General features: G+C 34.4%; 1 protein-coding gene across 1 annotated transcript; it reads right to left on the reverse strand.

The window, feature by feature from the left end:
• Window positions 1–2,099: 2,099 nt before the first annotated feature.
• Window positions 2,100–11,140, reverse strand: LOC137032356 (uncharacterized). The gene is made up of 40 exons (XM_067404112.1): window positions 10,906–11,140; window positions 10,664–10,785; window positions 10,513–10,574; window positions 10,267–10,367; window positions 10,103–10,151; window positions 9,844–9,998; window positions 9,601–9,722; window positions 9,450–9,511; window positions 9,225–9,325; window positions 9,069–9,135; window positions 8,810–8,964; window positions 8,571–8,692; window positions 8,419–8,480; window positions 8,194–8,294; window positions 8,038–8,104; window positions 7,779–7,933; window positions 7,537–7,658; window positions 7,385–7,446; window positions 7,130–7,239; window positions 6,975–7,041; window positions 6,716–6,870; window positions 6,477–6,598; window positions 6,324–6,385; window positions 6,099–6,199; window positions 5,943–6,009; window positions 5,684–5,838; window positions 5,442–5,563; window positions 5,290–5,351; window positions 5,045–5,145; window positions 4,905–4,956; window positions 4,643–4,812; window positions 4,303–4,424; window positions 4,069–4,130; window positions 3,792–3,925; window positions 3,654–3,705; window positions 3,296–3,477; window positions 2,971–3,092; window positions 2,779–2,840; window positions 2,405–2,636; window positions 2,100–2,211 (listed from the first exon to the last, which is right to left on the reverse strand). Exons 1-40 carry the CDS (start codon window positions 11,138–11,140, stop codon window positions 2,116–2,118), a joined length of 4,332 nt encoding a protein of 1,443 aa, XP_067260213.1. The 3' UTR covers window positions 2,100–2,115.
• Window positions 11,141–19,475: the final 8,335 nt, after the last annotated feature.

Raw genomic sequence — 19,475 nt, forward strand, 5'->3', positions numbered from 1 at the left:
TTTTTTTTAATGACCAGGTTTTGCTGGTTTTTACTTATTTGATATCTTATTTTAAATACACTACAGGTCAAAAGTTAGGAATTTAGTAAGATTTTAATGTTGTTGAAAGAATTTGATTTCTGCTCACAGAGGCTGCATTTAGGCTATTTGATCAAAAATTCTGTAAAAACAGCATTATTGTGAAATTTAAAATAACTGTCACATGATATGCGGTTTTTGTAAAGTAGTGTAATCGGTAACACTTTAGAATACTGATAAACTCTGATGAATGAATTAGTAAGTAATAGTGTTCAGTTGAATGTGGTAGTTCACTATTAACTAATCAGTTTTTCATACCTCCCAGAGAACTACTAGAACTACTATATACAGGTTCATAATTAACATTGCATAATGTATAATTAATTCTAAAGTGAAGATCATGGTAACCCTAATGACTGTATTACCAAATCTACTAATTATTAATTAATTATTTAATTATTAATTAATAATTTATTAATTATTTAATTATTTATTAATTATTTAATTATTTATTAATTATTTAGTATTTATTTAATAATTTAGTATTTATTAATTATTATGACTACTAATTATTTGGATCAGTATTCTAAAGTGAAACACATGATAACTCTCTAGTTACTACTGAAGTCATTGTAAACTTTTGAGGTTTTTGTAATTTTTTTGTAAATTTTTGTACAGTAATTCCTTCTAATGTTTTTGCTAACAATTACTATCTTCACTTTAGAATACTGATCCAAATAAGTAGTAGTTCCTTTATAATTATGTAGTAACTCTTGAGTTATTACTATCCAATACTTTACAAAAACCACAAAAGTTTACAATAACTTCAGTAGTTGCTATAGGTCGTTTTTCAAGCACCTTATTACGACCAATATTTATGTTTTAAAGTCATGCGCCCTCTAGTGGGCGTAAAAATAATGAAAGTGTTGTGTTACGTCTGTCCTACGTAAGGGTATGTAAACCTACCCTTAGTGATTTACTTAGTAATTACTAAAGTGTTAATAATGCATTACTCATTTGTTCCTGTGTAGTTATTCATTAATGAAGGATCAGTATTCTAAAGTGTTACCGTGTAATCTATTAATTGATGTTGAAAACAATAAAGGCCTATTGTTGAAATGATAGGACATGATACAAACATGGTTGTTGAATTGTTATTGTGACCTTAACAAACTTTCATTTGAATTATTTTTCCTCCTTTACATTTACACATGTAAGCCTTGTTAACTACCAGAGTCAACGAATTACACACTGTGCTTCAAACCCACCATGCTGTCGTAAAATAATTTATCTTTCAAGCAAAGCAATCTTGGATCTTGAATCTCTCTCTCTCTCTCTCTCTCTCTCTCTCTCCCTATCATTTTATCAAACACAGATTTCCCTCTCATTTGGTTCCTGTTTTGTTATTATTTAAGGAACCAAACAAGAACATTCTCTGTTGTTTTATTTATGATATAATGTTTTATAATGTTTTTAATATTAATTACCATTACTAAATTCTGATAATACTGTTAATTTTGTTAACAATTAAACATGGATCAACAAACACTCAAATTGTGTGCGCATTATACAGGCTGACTGATTTATTTAAGACTGATTTACTATTAATGGTGAATGAATGTGTGAATAAATATGATGAAAATCAAGGTTAATGAAACATTATGGTAAGGTTAGGTGAATTTTAAACATTTCCTGTGTAAATCTGCATTGTATTCCCATTCTGGATACAGTAACATTGTTATACTGAACAATTGTTTTTTTGTTATTTTTACTAAAGTTTAAAACATTCACAGTGGATTTGTGGAAACTTTTTTAGTAGGGAGCAATATTTTTTATCATAGATGAAGATAAAGCACATGAATTGTAAATAAAAATGTGATCAACACATTCTAAATCCCTTCACATTAAATGTATACTACCAAATTGTTTATTAGGGAAACAAGATCACCATCACTTTATATGACAGAATGTACAAATAAATAAAATCATTTCTTAAATTACAGCTTTAAAATCACAGTTGTAAAGGTCCTGTATGCTCAGCAATACAGGAAAAAGTAATGTATCTTTTAAACATCAATGTTTTGTTCTTGAATATCTCTAGAAGAGGCTGTTTCGAGTGGTGTACTGCACGTTGTAGGACTGTCTTCTGTGCCAACGTCTTCTGATTGCTGCACAGCATCCACAGAGTAAACACTGAAGACACAAACAGACAAATTGAGAGTTTATACACTTTAAAAAACAACTTTTAGTCCTCATTATAGAATATAAACATCATTTAAAAGGCAAAAATCTAAGCCCATTTGTACTAAGCATAACACATGACTGCTGTCATGAATCACTTTACTACCAAAGCACATATTTGACATTCAGTCATCGTAGAACTTACGCAAAGGAGAATCCAGCAAGGTATAAGCCCGAGGACAATAGCCACAGGGACAATGATAGCCACAACCCATGCTGCATTTGTACTGTTGTTTGGGACTGTAGTGTTCAGAACTGTAGGGTAAGCAGTGGTTGGAGCAGGTGTGGCGAGAAAAATGGAGACCAAGCCAAAACTGTTTATGTCACTGTCTGAGAAAACATACACAACATTGGCCTCAATCACGCTGGAATTGTCCCTGTGGAGAGATTAAAATGTACAATGAGAAATGAAACTGATCAATGACTACAATATACATTCCCTCACCCATGTACCAAAAGCTACCCACTGATATTCCTGCTCGAAATAAAGTAAAAAAAAAAAACTAAGCCAGAACTTACTTGAAATTGACATCACTGAAATTAAACTGAGTCGTTGTTGTTTTATTTAGGATCTTGGACACCTGAAGAGTTCAGAAATAAACAGAGATTCAATTGTTTATTAATATGTTGTGGTTATTGTGATTGAAATAAATTAATTTTAATTTCAGGGCAAGTTTTTGTGGGCACTGCATTGAAGCGTCACTAACTCACAAATGTGTTAATATAGTTCTCGATCACTGTGTAGGTTTCATTCCTGAGATCAAGTTTCTCAGCCATGGATACATTGCTGATTTCAAATCCAAAGTTCAGAGAGAAGGAGTTAGCATCAATTTCTTAGAAAAAGCAAACAAACAAACAAAAAAAACATTAATTAGTTGTGTGGTTATGCGTGGATGATATTATAAATTTCACCTATCCATTCATTATTAGAGGGGATTACTGGTTTAAACATTTTCCTTCAAAGAAAGAGATGAAAGCTTACTGTGTTGCATTCAAATGTTATATTCACAACAACAAAAAAGGGACATAAACTCACTTGTATAGGTGACATTCACAGAGCTCACAAGGTCATTCAGATCTTTTTCTGAGAGGGCTCGTTTAGTTCTCAGTTTCATTCCAATTAACAGAGAGTTAGCCACTTGTAGAACGGTACTCTGACTTGGTAGAGTGCCCCGTGTTTTAAACACAAGGCTTATGTGTATAATAACCTTCACAACCCTGCAAAAGATAGTACATTTATTTATTTCGATGATTTATTCAATGTCACCAATAGGTTCAATACAATATGTTTTCAAAAGTTTTGGAAGTTTTCAAAACATGGTAATAAAGAGAAATGTAAAGAGAAAATTCAAATGACTGGCATTGCAAAATCAGACTGGAATTATTGCTCTTACACAGTCGGTGGAGAGGTTGTGATTGTGGTGAGAGGGCTGGCTGTTGTTAAGACTGTAAAATAAAGTAATGGTTAGTGGAGGAGAATCCTGCTTTACAGGATTTGCTATTTGTTTTTTGTGGAGCAAGGCATTTAAAACATGACATAGCAGGTGTGAATGTAGTAATACCTCCATTAAGTTTGAGAATTTCCTTGACAAAGGAGCTGTTAGTGTTTATGTTACTTTCAGAGAAAACATATGCAACATTGGCCTGAAGCACGGTGTTACTATCACTGTAGGGAGATTTAAACATGCAATGAGGAACAAAAGTCAACTACCTGCATACTAAATACTACTCACTGATAAATTCAGATTTGAGACATTTCTGCTCAAAATATAAAAAAAAAAAAAAAAAAAAAAAAGATTCAGAACTTACTTGAAATCAACTTGTTTGATATCAAACTGAGGAGCTGAGGGGTCATTTAGGATCTCAGTGACCTGAAGAGTGGAGCAATAAATATAAAAATTAATGTGTTTATTAATATGTTAAGATTAGTGTGATTTGAATAAGGCATATTCATTTTCAGGGTCTTTTCATTTTCATTCATTTTCAAGTTTTTGTGGAAAAAACAACAACAAAAAAAACTCTATCGAAGTGTCTCCACCTCACCAATTTGTTTATAGTGGTTTGGATTAAAACGTAGGTTTCATTCCTGAATTCAATTTTCTCTGACATGGATACATTGCTGATTTCAAATCCAAATTTGAGAGCATAGCTGGTGTCATTAATTCCTTAAAATATAGAATGAAAAAAAAAATTAGTTGTGTGTTTATATATGAGTGGTGAAACTGCATTACACATTCATTTTTAGAAAGGAATAATTGACTGAAATATTTATTCTTATTTTCCTTGAAAGAAAGGTATCGCACAGATCTACACTATATCCATTATTTGCAATCAAATGTCATATTCAGAACAAAAAGGAGCCTAAGAGGAGCGAAAAACTCACTTATATAGGTGGCATTCACAAAGCTGGCATCTGAAATTTTTGTTGAGACACGTATAGTTTTGAAACGTGGGCTGATAAAAGAATTGACCAGTTGTAGAATGAAATCCTCACTCGGTATTGGACCCACTGTTATGAACACGAGCTGAATATTTATATAAACCCTCCTTGTCCTACCAAAGATGACATAAAAAAACAGGAATGTAAAGACGTTTTCAGAAAACATCTAGCTTTGAGAAAATTAAACTGGAATCATTGCACTTACACTCTTGGTGGAATAGTTGTGCTTGTTGTCAGAGGTCTGGCTGTTGTTGAGACTGTAAAATAAAGAAATTATAAGTGGAGGAGGCTTACATTTACAGTATTTGGAGTCTGTGGAGCAATTCATTGTCAGTTTGGACAAACCTGTCTGTGCACGAAGCTCATTTAAGAAGCTGACTGGTTGTATGGCATCTCCATCCTGGAAGGTGTATCCCATACTGCCATTAATCTGGTTTGATGTGCTTCTGCAAGAAAAATCAAAGAGATATTTGGAAAGAGTTTGTAATACCGATTTATCGAAACTTTCAAGCAAATGTATTTATTTTGTATGCTTTTTTAATGTACTGAAATCAGAAATTGAACATAATAGAAGTAAGATTGCATCTCACGTGAAGTTGGAGGTCTTGGGTACAAAAACTTGTTTCCCAGGATCATTCAGAAGAGTGTTCAGCTGCAGGAGAAAATCAAACCATGCATGAAGCGCTGGGGAAGATTGGCATTGGAACTAAACCATTTTAGCAGATTAATTTTTCATATTTACCGCATTATTGATTGTATTCTGCACTTTCTGGTAGGTGTCGTCTCTGAGATGAGAATTCACTGGCATGCTGATGCTATTCAGGTTAAATGTAAAGACGACAGCATAGGAGGTTCCTGAGATTTCTGTTTGGAGAGAATTTTTTTTTTAAATTATTATTGTTTATTTGTTTTGGCTAATACTTGCCGTTGATAACTTTTTTATTCATTCCCATTTCAATTTCAACCTTACAGGATAAAACTTACTCTGATATGTGACATTCACCACCTTCACTGAATCATTGAGCTGTGACTCTCTGTTTTGCCGGAGAGTGCTGATAGCTTTGAGGACCAGAGCTTCACTGGGGACTGGAGATGAGGAGCTGAACAGCAGCTTGCTTGTGACCACTGCTGAACCAGATCTGTAAAGAGCACCACTTTTGATTAATACAGTTCACTTTTTTGGTGATAAATTTAGGACTCCATAAAAGGTTGTAATTTTTGTAATTGGAAAATCAACACTTGCATTGGGCTTGGAGAAGTCGAGGGGAAACTGGTTATTGTGCTTGAAGACACTGTTGTAGTGGTCAGTTCTGCAATGAAACACACAATAAAACTTACATTTTGAGCAAAAGATTGTTCTTCTTATTTGTCTAGATGTATATCATCATTATTGACTTACCCATCTGTGAACGAAGCTCATTTAAGAAGCTGACTGGTTGTATGACATCTTCATCCTTGAAGGTGTATCCCATACTGCCATCAATCTGGTTTGATGTGCTTCTGCAAGAAAAATCAAAGAGATATTTGGAAAGAGTTTGTAATACAGATTTATTGAAACTTTCAAGAAAATGTATTTATTTTGAAATCAAAAATTGAACATAAAAGAAATAAGATCGCATCTCACGTGAAGTTGGAGGTCTTGGGTACAAAAACTTGTTTCCCAGGAGCATTCAGAAGAGTGTTCAGCTGCAGGAGAAAATCAAACCATGCATGAAGCGCTGGGGAAGATTGGCATTGGAACTAAACCATTTTAGAAGATTATTTTTTTCATATTTACCGCATTATTGATTGTATTCTGCACTTTCTGGTAGGTGTCGTCTCTGAGATGAGAATTCACTGGCATGCTGATGTTATTCAGGTTAAATGTAAAGACGACAGCATAGGAGGTTCCTGAGATTTCTGTTTGGAGATAAATGATTTTTATTATTATTGTTTATTTGTTTTGGCTAAAACTTGCCATTGATAACTTTTTTATTCATTCCCATTTCAATTTCAACCTTACAGGATACAACTTACTCTGATATGTGACATTCACCACATTCACTGAATCATTGAGCTGTGACTCTCTGTTTTGCCGGAGAGTGCTGATAGCTTTGAGGACCAGAGCTTCACTGGGGACTGGAGATGAGGAGCTGAACAGCAGCTTGCTTGTGACCACTGCTGTACCAGATCTGTAAAGAGCACCACTTTTGATTAATACAGTTCACTTTTTTTGTGATGAATTTAGGACTCCATAAAAGGTTGTAATTTTTGCAAGTGTAAAATCAACACTTGCATTGGGCTTGGAGAAGTCGAGGGGAAACTGGTTATTGTGCTTGAAGACACTGTTGTAGTGGTCAGTTCTGCAATGAAAGGCAGAAACACACAATAAAACTTACATTTTGAGCAAAAGATTGTTCTTCTTATTTGTCTAGATGTATATCATCATTATTGACTTACCCATCTGTGAACGAAGCTCATTTAAGAAGCTGACTGGTTGTATGACATCTTCATCCTTGAAGGTGTATCCCATACTGCCATCAATCTGGTTTGATGTGCTTCTGCAAGAAAAATCAAAGAGATATTTGGAAAGAGTTTGTAATACTGATTTATTGAAACTTTCAAGAAAATTTATTTATTTTGTTTGCTTTTTTTACTGTCCTGAAATCAAAAATTGAACATAATAGAAGTAAGATCGCATCTCACGTGAAGTTGGAGGTCTTGGGTACAAAAACTTGTTTCCCAGGATCATTCAGAAGAGTGTTCAGCTGCAGGAGAAAATCAAACCATGCATGAAACTCTGGGGAAGATTGGCATTGGAACTAAACCATTTTAGCAGATTAATTTTTCATATTTACCGCATTATTGATTGTATTCTGCACTTTCTGGTAGGTGTCGTCTCTGAGATGAGAATTCACTGGCATGCTGATGCTATTCAGGTTAAATGTAAAGACGACAGCATAGGAGGTTCCTGAGATTTCTGTTTGGAGAGAATTTTTAAAAAAAATTATTATTGTTTATTTGTTTTGGCTAATACTTGCCGTTGATAACTTTTTTATTCATTCCCATTTCAATTTCAACCTTACAGGATAAAACTTACTCTGATAGGTGACATTCACCACATTCACTGAATCATTGAGCTGTGACTCTCTGTTTTGCCGGAGAGTGCTGATAGCTTTGAGGACCAGAGCTTCACTGGGGACTGGAGATGAGGAGCTGAACAGCAGCTTGCTTGTGACCACTGCTGAACCAGATCTGTAAAGAGCACCACTTTTGATTAATACAGTTCACTTTTTTGGTGATAAATTTAGGACTCCATAAAAGGTTGTAATTTTTGTAAGTGGAAAATCAACACTTGCATTGGGCTTGGAGAAGTTGAGGGGAAACTGGTTATTGTGCTTGAAGACACTGTTGTAGTGGTCAGTTCTGCAATGAAACACACAATAAAACTTACATTTTGAGCAAAAGATTGTTCTTCTTATTTGTCTAGATGTATATCATCATTATTGACTTACCCATCTGTGAACGAAGCTCATTTAAGAAGCTGACTGGTTGTATGACATCTTCATCCTTGAAGGTGTATCCCATACTGCCATCAATCTGGTTTGATGTGCTTCTGCAAGAAAAATCAAAAAGATATTTGGAAAGAGTTTGTAATACAGATTTATTGAAACTTTCAAGAAAATGTATTTATTTTGAAATCAAAAATTGAACATAAAAGAAATAAGATCGCATCTCACGTGAAGTTGGAGGTCTTGGGTACAAAAACTTGTTTCCCAGGATCATTCAGAAGAGTGTTCAGCTGCAGGAGAAAATCAAACCATGCATGAAGCTCTGGGGAAGATTGGCATTGGAACTAAACCATTTTAGAAGATTATTTTTTCATATTTACCGCATTATTGATTGTATTCTGCACTTTCTGGTAGGTGTCGTCTCTGAGATGAGAATTCACTGGCATGCTGATGTTATTCAGGTTAAATGTAAAGACGACAGCATAGGAGGTTCCTGAGATTTCTGTTTGGAGATAAATGATTTTTATTATTATTGTTTATTTGTTTTGGCTAAAACTTGCCATTGATAACTTTTTTATTCATTACCATTTCAATTTCAACCTTACAGGATAAAACTTACTCTGATATGTGACATTCACCACCTTCACTGAATCATTGAGCTGTGACTCTCTGTTTTGCCGGAGAGTGCTGATAGCTTTGAGGACCAGAGCTTCACTGGGGACTGGAGATGAGGAGCTGAACAGCAGCTTGCTTGTGACCACTGCTGTACCAGATCTGTAAAGAGCACCACTTTTGATTAATACAGTTCACTTTTTTTGTGATGAATTTAGGACTCCATAAAAGGTTGTAATTTTTGCAAGTGTAAAATCAACACTTGCATTGGGCTTGGAGAAGTCGAGGGGAAACTGGTTATTGTGCTTGAAGACACTGTTGTAGTGGTCAGTTCTGCAATAAAACACACAATAAAACTTACATTTTGAGCAAAAGATTGTTCTTCTTATTTGTCTAGATGTATATCATCATTATTGACTTACCCATCTGTGAACGAAGCTCATTTAAGAAGCTGACTGGTTGTATGACATCTTCATCCTTGAAGGTGTATCCCATACTGCCATCAATCTGGTTTGATGTGCTTCTGCAAGAAAAATCAAAAAGATATTTGGAAAGAGTTTGTAATACAGATTTATTGAAACTTTCAAGAAAATGTATTTATTTTGAAATCAAAAATTGAACATAAAAGAAATAAGATCGCATCTCACGTGAAGTTGGAGGTCTTGGGTACAAAAACTTGTTTCCCAGGATCATTCAGAAGAGTGTTCAGCTGCAGGAGAAAATCAAACCATGCATGAAACGCTGGGGAAGATTGGCATTGGAACTAAACCATTTTAGAAGGTTAATTTTTATATTTACCGCATTATTGATTGTATTCTGCACTTTCTGGTAGGTGTCGTCTCTGAGATGAGAATTCACTGGCATGCTGATGTTATTCAGGTTAAATGTAAAGACGACAGCATAGGAGGTTCCTGAGATTTCTGTTTGGAGAGAAATGTTTTTTTTTTATTATTGTTGTTTGATTGTTTTGGCTGATACTTGCCGTTGATAACTTTTTTATTCATTCCCATTTCAATTTCAACCTTACAGGATAAAACTTACTCTGATATGTGACATTCACCACATTCACTGAATCATTGAGCTGTGACTCTCTGTTTTGCCGGAGAGTGCTGATAGCTTTGAGGACCAGAGCTTCACTGGGGACTGGAGATGAGGAGCTGAACAGCAGCTTGCTTGTGACCACTGCTGTACCAGATCTGTAAAGAGCACCACTTTTGATTAATACAGTTCACTTTTTTTGTGATGAATTTAGGACTCCATAAAAGGTTGTAATTTTTGCAAGTGTAAAATCAACACTTGCATTGGGCTTGGAGAAGTCGAGGGGAAACTGGTTATTGTGCTTGAAGACACTGTTGTAGTGGTCAGTTCTGCAATGAAAGGCAGAAACACACAATAAAACTTACATTTTGAGCAAAAGATTGTTCTTCTTATTTGTCTAGATGTATATCATCATTATTGACTTACCCATCTGTGAACGAAGCTCATTTAAGAAGCTGACTGGTTGTATGACATCTTCATCCTGGAAGGTGTATCCCATACTGCCATCAATCTGGTTTGATGTGCTTCTGCAAGAAAAATCAAAGAGATATTTGGAAAGAGTTTGTAATACTGATTTATTGAAACTTTCAAGAAAATTTATTTATTTTGTTTGCTTTTTTTACTGTCCTGAAATCAAAAATTGAACATAAAAGAAATAAGATCGCATCTCACGTGAAGTTGGAGGTCTTGGGTACAAAAACTTGTTTCCCAGGATCATTCAGAAGAGTGTTCAGCTGCAGGAGAAAATCAAACTGTGCATGAAACTCTGGGGAAGATTGGCATTGGAGCCAAACCATTTTAGCAGATACATTTTTATATTTACCGCATTATTGATTGTATTCTGCACTTTCTGGTAGGTGTCGTCTCTGAGATGAGAATTCACTGGCATGCTGATGTTATTCAGGTTAAATGTAAAGACGACAGCATAGGAGGTTCCTGAGATTTCTGTTTGGAGAGAAATGTTTTTTTTTATTATTATTGTTTAATTGTTTTGGCTAAAACTTGCCGTTGATAACTTTTTTATTCATTCCCATTTCAATTTCAACCTTACAGGATAAAACTTACTCTGATAGGTGACATTCACCACATTCACTGAATCATTGAGCTGTGACTCTCTGTTTCGCCGGAGAGTGCTGATAGCTTTGAGGACCAGAGCTTCACTGGGGACTGGAGATGAGGAGTTGAACAGCAGTGTGCTGTTGACAACTGCTGTTGTTTGAGTTGTTGCAGCTCCAGATTCAATAAGTGGAGTCACAATAGTAGTTGGGGAGGCATCAGTTGTTGACATTGACAATGACATTGTCGTTTCTTGAGTAATAATTATGAGTGTTGTTGTTGAAGCAGCATTTGTTGTAGAATCTGTGGTTATTGAAGATTCAGTTCCTGTTGTTATTGAAGATGACATTGTGTTTGAAACTGTAGCTGTTGTTGGATATTCTGTAGAAGTTTCATTTGTTCTAGAAGATTCCATTGATGATGAATCAGTAGTTGTAGGAGGTGTAGTTGTGAAAGTCACAGCTGTGCATTTTTGATTTTGTTTGGGGGTCATAGCTGTGGTAATAGATGCTTTAGTTTTTATAATACAAACTTCACTGGCTGTTTGTGAAACTGGTGTTGTGGGTGCAGTTGGGGAGGATACACCTCCACAAACGGTGCACCATACACATACTGTCGAGAAAAAATAAACAAACATATTTCATCATTACCTTTTGATCTTTTAAAATTCAATTGAGACTATTTTTGATTTTAATAGTTTTTGATTAAAAAGTTGATTAGAAAGTCATTGCCATTTTCTTTTTTTATGAATTTCTCAGCACATAATGTACCGATTTAATGTAAAGTATACTTACATATGGTGAGAAAAGCTGTCCATCTGACATCATTTTTTGTAATGAAACACCACCTAAAATAAAAGATAAATCATTTATTTTATGTCTTTATGAAATTTGAACATTTCTGAAATTTCAGAACATTTACATTCAAAGAGCTGGTCACCGTGATTTTGCCAAGTAAAACATCTGTGTTGATCCTGGAACAACATTCCAAACAACCAATCAGATTTGAAGGACAAGTTTACCATTTATGTCAAGTTTAGGCTTGCAACCAGGGTTAGGTGCTTCTACATCAGTGTTATTCACCTATTGTCCCCCTCTGATCTTAGGGATAAGTTATGGGTAGGATTAGGTTTAGGAATAGGGTTAACACAAAATTTTCAGACTGGAATGTTGATCCAGGAACATGTCATACTTTGCAAAATCACGGTGACCTCAAAGAGCTTTATGAGCTATGTGCTATACAGTACTGATATTGTTTCTCTTGCAGAATTACCAATCTACAAATGATAAATCTTTGTAGAAATAAATCTATGTAACTTTCCTTTAGAGAAGATTTAAAGGACTACAATTATGAACAATTGTCAGGCTTTTAGATAAATTAAAACATTTTATTTATTAATTCTGTCACAAACACAGTAAAGGTTTAACAAACATGCTTTTCATATCATTCTCCAAAGCCAGTTCCAACTGCATGGATTAGTTTTCAAAGCACTTTTTGATTGATTTAGTATGCTTTTGTCTCAAAATTTCCTTCAATGTACTCATTATCCAAAGAAGCTCAGTTTGCATACAAAATATATACCAGTTCTGCAGGTTCTTGCATTCCCTGGGAATCTAACCCATCACCCTGGTGTCAAGTTCTACTGTTTTCAGTACAGGAGTGCTTTCAAATAAACATTGAAACAGATTAAAGGTTCAATAGTTGATTCTCTACAGAAATAATTTTTGTTATACAGGTTGAAAGTCTCCTCATGTCCCGATTGCAATCAATGTTAAATGGTCTAAATGTATTTTTATAAATATATATCGAAGGCGTAGGACCATAAAATGTTCATCCAATCATTACATTTAATCCGAATTAAATAATATGATGTCCTACCTGCCTGTTAACATATGTTTTTACATACCCTCATGCACCGTTCGCACACACATCATACGTCATCGGCTCGTTTCATGCTGTCAGTCACAGAGCACCACAAACACACAACAGCCACCTTTTACTGTTCCCACTGAATCAAAATCTCCATGTCAATAGTATCAATGCTGAAATTAATCTGCAGTAGTCAGGTACAAGCTCTCTAAGTTGTTTACATTCATTATTATTGTAATGTTATGTGCTTCGAGACATGAGGTAGTTTAATGCTGTCTTTTGTGACGTTTTGCCGAGAGCAGCTGTGTGTACGTTCATGTGTTTTGGAGGAGACGCTCTGAAGGGAGGGTGAGATGTTATAATTTGAAAGCTAGCTCGCTATTGCTAGCCTGTCCTAAAATGTCCTATTGCACCTCTAAGGATGGATTACAGACAATAAGATACAAGGCACTGTGGTCCAATTCCAATCGTATCGCATTGATTGTCAATGCAGTTGACAATGTAATTGTATGAGTTTCATATTCATGATATATTTTGCAGGAATTCTGTATAATAAAGTAAATAGTTATCATTTAGAAAAGCTAAAATTTGAATTAGTTAGACAACACTCACCATGTATGCCCTAAATTTAGACGAAACCTGTTCCCAATTAACAGAAAAAATATATATATTTGAAGTCCAAAGAAGTTATAAGTGATTTGTTTTATAACTCTCCTTTGCTCTACTCAATGGTAATGCTACAAACAAATCTCTTTGGCCATTAAATGCTTTTAAATAATAATAATAATAATAATTATTTATTTTATTGACTAATCAAGCCCTGACCCAAATTATACATTTGATGTGTATAGATGGTCTTCATTGTCACATGCTGATGTCTGTGAAGTCCCCAAGACCATTGGATTTCTCATTTGTCATGTTAGGTTTGAAAAAGCTGCTCATGAGCACCCCCTTTTAGTAGCTAAATATGCAGCTTCAATGCATACTTTTGCCATATGCAGTGGACTACTCAACAACATATATGCCAAATGTTACAAATGCCATCCAGTGGACTTTAGTTAACTTGTTTGTTTACTGGTTTGGTAACTGGTTTGTTAATTTGTTTGTTAAGTGGTTTGTTTACTGGTTTGCAGTTTGGATATCATTCAACATATTTTTTGAAAATATTTGGGAGGGGACAGGGGAATAGAACAGTGAAGGTAATTCTAGGTCTAATTCTAGTTGGGAGATAATCATCAAACAAAACATCAAAGTATAGTCAAGTTATGTTTACCATTGGTTTTATTTTACAATTAAATCGAAAAACCCCATTGTAAAACCCCATAGGGAAATTTTGAAGGAACCAGTGGCGAATTAGTCTTCCAGATTCTGACGTCAACCTATACCACTGATGATCGCTATTATGATGTTAACCGCTGAGACAGACCAGACTAAAAATTTAACCTTTTTGTCATCCTAATAAAATAGAGAGCGCTGCATAGCCAGGAACCATTTTGTAATTACTGGGTGGGAATTGTCCCCCTCAATGTCTATGGTTACAGCCCTGCTTAACGTTACACATATGCTGCTTCTTGTTGCTGCTTGTGGTCTATGTTTCCTTTAGTTAAATCTTGTATTTTACAAACTTTAATTATCTCAATGAAGAGTTGTAGCTGTGCTTCAAGCTGTTAGCTTCAAGTGTTGAATGGTGATTTAATATGTTTTCATGTTGTATGTTGGGTATTTTAGTAAAATAAATTTATTTATTTATTCATTTATCTGTCTCTGTGTGTGTGCATCTGTCTGTCTATCATTCTATCTTTCTCTCTGTTCATAAGGCCTGTAAATGTTCACTTTAAGACTATTTTTATATAATATTTTCAATAATTTTTTCAAAAGTTTCAAACAAGGATCATTCAAGATAAAAATGTAAAAAATTGCTTTGCTTTTCTAATTGAAAATGTATTTAAATGCTTTCGAATTTTAATTTCTTCCTTTCTTTTCCCACCTTTCTTCCTTCAATTCAAATTCAAAATTGCAATTGTAATTTAAAAGGCATTCCCAATTCAGTTTTGAAAGGTGTACAACCATGCTTTGATATAAAGTTGATACAAGTTGACAACAAATCATACAAACAGATACAGGGGCTAATGTAGACATATAACATATTTACATAGTATAAATTAAATAAAGTATTATACAGTATTATAAGCTGTATGATATCAATCATTTCATATGTAATGATTTGCCTACCTCTTTATGCTGTTCAAAGTCATAACCATTTACACCAAATGGTATTGCAATGCTCTATGTGATTTGTCTTCTTAGTTCAAAAGTAACATACTGGAAAGCACAATTTTGGGTGATACTATATCAAAGGCATTGACGCTTGTAGGGTGTGGTTAAATGTGTAGTTTAGCAACCAAACCCTGTAGTACGTAATACAGAAGGAGTGATGCTATTATTCTCTGCCTACAATGAAGGGTGTAAATGCAATGCTGATTGCTGTTAACATGAATGTCAAGAATTTATTTCTGTCAGAATGATGAAAGGTATTTCTGCGACAACAAAGTGTCTATTTTGATGTAAGATCAAATAAAAGGCATAAAGAAAGAAAAAGTAAAATAAAATGAAATGAAATAGATGGACAATAAGCCAGAATAAATCAGAGTTTATTTGCTACACACATTATATAATCAATGGTCCTAATTGTTGTAGAATCCTATAAATGTTTCATTATAGTATGTTTGTTTCAAAGTTATTAAATTCTGTTTTAACATAGAGTCAATTTAAAATTTAAACTTAATTCAGTAACACATTTAATAAATCAATCAATTTATTTCTTACTAATATTTTTATTTGAATAGTACATTCATGGTGATACTATGAATGATTTAGCTAATCCACTTTACTGTTAAATTTGATAAAGGACCTGTCACAGGCCATTTCTAAAATTGTGGGTACCCTCTCCCCTCGTGGGCCCAAAGAGTAGACCCTACCCCCACCTCCCTGCCAAGGGACAGCCTTCTAACTTATGATATTGAGATTCGATAGTAGAGAAGAGGTGAAATCTGGTGAAATGACAATCATCAAATGTACAATTAAATCATTATATTGTTTCTGCCAAACTCAGTTTTAGGCTAAGGAGTGATATGATATTTAATATTTTAATTTAATAATTGTGTGCACAGTATATACTGATACTGTAAAAAGCCTGCAAAGCCACAAACCAATCTAATCTAAAAAAAACACAAAAAAAAACAAACCAACAACAAAAAAACTTTAATTCTTTCATATAATTATAGATTTAGGGTGTGAGTCTCAATGTTTCTTTCATGCATACGCACAAAAGGACGTCTATCAGATAAAAATGAGATTGCACTCATATTTTGGTGTTATACTGGTATAAGGTGTGTCTTGGAATGTTCAACAAAGTGCGCACATACACACACAGCAACTTGCGTAGACAAAACATAAGAGGCTATTCGGAATGTAAAATCACTATTTAGGCTTAAACTTTATTTAGACTATAGAGGTACATCGATACAACAGCATATCAACTGACTTGTTACCTAAAGCAAGCACTATTTACATTTATAGATTAAATTAGTAATAATTCCTTCTCTGTAATTTTAATCTCTGTAAAGTTAATCTCTGTTCGTAGCACTTGTTCATGTGCCAGTAAAGGTTACAGCATCTTGTAACCTACATTCTATTGTACAAAACGGCTTGTAAAATAAAGCCAGTTGATAGACTATTAACTGAGCATATATAACAAGCCATTTTGTACTGATATAGTCTCATTTAAAAATGTGTGATTTCATATGCCAGTAAAAGCCAGTGAATCAGTCACATTTCAGATCTTATTTTGTTCTGAAATTGTTCATAGAATTAGAGGCTTACTGTTGTATTATAAATATATGCTAAAGTTGAATTTGTCCTGCTTAATTAATTAGCACCAAAATACATTTGATTAGCACCTAAATACATTTGGTATTACATTGATAATACGTATGGTATTTGGTAGTTATAGCCTAAGGTATTGTGACTGCATGAGTGAACGCAGTAAACACGCCCATCTCTGTGATTTATTGCAGACATTGTTTATCCAGTCGGAATTCACCTGATATATCTTACATAATCACTGTTAAGACCTGAAAACGAATCCCTTCTGAAGAGAAAAGGTTTTATATAGCTATTTTCAAAGTTGCTCAGACTAACATATAGGTCAGGGCTAGCTATAATATGAAAACACAATCAACTTTATTGTAAATCATTTAGTGTCAAATTGTTGACCGTTTGCTGCTACACAAGGTCTATTCACTGCATTTCACTGCTTATTCTGTGTGTTTGGGCATTCAGTTCACATGCTTTGCTATTTAATATTCACACTATGCCACTTTACTACATATGGCCTAAAATAACAACGGAAAAAATAATAATAATAATAATGACATAAAATACGGTCTTTTCCTATCAAATTTCAGTCAAAATGTTGCTTAGCTCTAAAGAGGGTGTAGACTGCCCCGAGCACACATACCTCACTTGGGATTGGCCAAGTGCAAGATTTAGCAATAGTTGCAGATAATTTTAGATTACACAGCTTTCAATATGGAATTGTCTAATTAATTAAGATTAATGATTATTTATGATATAAGTAATACAATATTAAAATTTTTAATGTTGTTTATATGTCTATGTACTGTTTTTAATATGCTTTAAGACAAACCATGTGCAAATTCATAAGTCAGACCATTGCTGAGTATTTTATGTTTGAAACTGCAATAAACCAAGACAGACAAAAACCCGCGGTTTGAAATCTGTGGTGTTTGTGACAACCTTGTAACCAATCACAACAATGCTGTCAGGCTTTAGCATATCATTAACTATGAGCGCTCTGAAGCAGGAAAGTCCCGGTGTATTTTCTGTTGATATGAAAAATTGTGTAGATAAAACAATATAGCGAGTCTATTACGATGTTATGATGAACTATATGTCTTTCTCCACTGACATTGTGAGTTGTTCAAAGTGTTTGTAAGGATATACTGATTGTTAGAAGGCAGTTCTGAGTCTGAGATAAAGAACGGGAACATGGTTTGTGTAACATTTAGCAACACATTATTAGCTGTTGTTTGATAACTTAGTCAAGCAAAAGGCTAATTATATTAATTCATATTAATTAATGACTGAACCGTCGCAAGGGCTGTGTGTACGAGTGCATAGGGGCTCATGCCAAAGTAAAGTGACAGCTGACTTGAAGTAAAGCCAGTAAAGTTCATGTTTTTGTCCTTTGAAATACTTTAATGCTAAAACATGGCTAAAACAATATTGCTCTCAAAATTGTCAAACATCCATTTAGCATGTTCACAGAGGAAAACGGCTGAGCGAGTGGAGGCGGGGCTAATTTGCATATTCATTGATCCCTGTATATTAAATTAGACAAGGGTGTACAAGCTATTTTAAGGCATGAAGACATTTTTCACTTGAATTTTTTTAAAAATATGTCATTTTGGTGATCAAAGATGAGTTTTAAGGGATATTGACTACAGGGGGACTTTAAGTTCTAGATTACATTATATTACTTACATCATATATTTAAACTATAATAAATCAAGTGATTGGCTCAAAAAACAAAAACAAATAAGACGTCAGCACCCTTACAGGGAAGATCTGTATTTTGAAAAACATTTTTTTTTTAAAAATTCAAAATAAATGAAACCTGTTTAACCAGCTTTTGTGGTTTGCGCTTCAATACCTATGAATACTGGAATGAGACTGCAGTTAAAGATGCCGTGAACTTGTGAAGGATAGGCATAGGCTATAGGAATTAACTGTAAATAGATCAACATAAGTTTTTTTGCCACATTTGGATACAGATCAGCAAGAAATTAAACTTACCTACATAAAAAGAAAAAATGTTCTAAACAGTACTAGTTCAGCTTTTATTAATAGCTTTTGATAAGGTTCCATAAAGAACCTTGCTTTGAAAGCGCTATGACCTTAATAAATTATTAAATAAAAGGTTATAACACTATTATTAGTATATTTGTATTATTATTTATACTTATTAATATTGTTTTTACCCCTCTATCTGCCGTATCTTATATCTTGTAGCCTCTATTTAAAAAAAAAAAAAAAACACTCAACAGCATGTTACAACATACGCTCCCAGGAAGACGAAGACGAATAATGAAATCCAACAGGGTTTATTTACAGGACTTAAAAGGTTCTCCAAAAATGTAACAGTGTGCTTACAAAACAGGTTCACACAAACAATCCCGGACAACCAAAGGGTGAAAAGGCAGGAACTTAAATACAAGGTTAATGAGGGAACTAATGATGAGCACCTGTGATGAATCAATGAATTACTATGACAACTAAAAGGTGGCGGGAAAACAGAACAAAGGAAGACATGTGACATGAAAACAAAACTAGAAGTCCATGAAACTAAGCTAAACATAAGAGAACTGTGACATTACGCCCCCTCTCGGAAAGGCGCATCCTCGTGCCGTAACAGGAGTAGAGGGAGTGATGGTGGGGGCTTGACAGGGGGGCGAGGAGAAGGATCAGGGCTGGAGAGAGGAGCAGGCAGAGAAAAGGTTGAGGCAGATGGAATAAACCATGGAGGAGCAGATGGAGGCAACAGCCATGGAGAAGTGTAGAGAGCCCAGATGGTGCAGACCCAGAGCCTGTTCAGAATGAAAGCCCACGGTGGAGTAGATGGAGGGAGA

Source organism: Chanodichthys erythropterus, chromosome 12 (assembly GCF_024489055.1).
Source record: "Chanodichthys erythropterus isolate Z2021 chromosome 12, ASM2448905v1, whole genome shotgun sequence".
NCBI lineage: Eukaryota > Metazoa > Chordata > Actinopteri > Cypriniformes > Xenocyprididae > Chanodichthys > Chanodichthys erythropterus.

Coding starts and splice junctions, on each gene's coding strand:
- LOC137032356 (XM_067404112.1), bottom strand. CDS start 11,140: ATGTCATTGTCAATGTCAACAACTGATGCCTCCCCAACTACTATTGTG. Junction 6,871..6,974: donor TCGACTTCTCCAAGCCCAAT/GCAAGTGTTGAT, acceptor TGCTCTTTACAG/ATCTGGTACAGCAGTGGTCA. Junction 4,957..5,044: donor TGAGCTTCGTGCACAGACAG/GTTTGTCCAAAC, acceptor TTTATTTTACAG/TCTCAACAACAGCCAGACCT.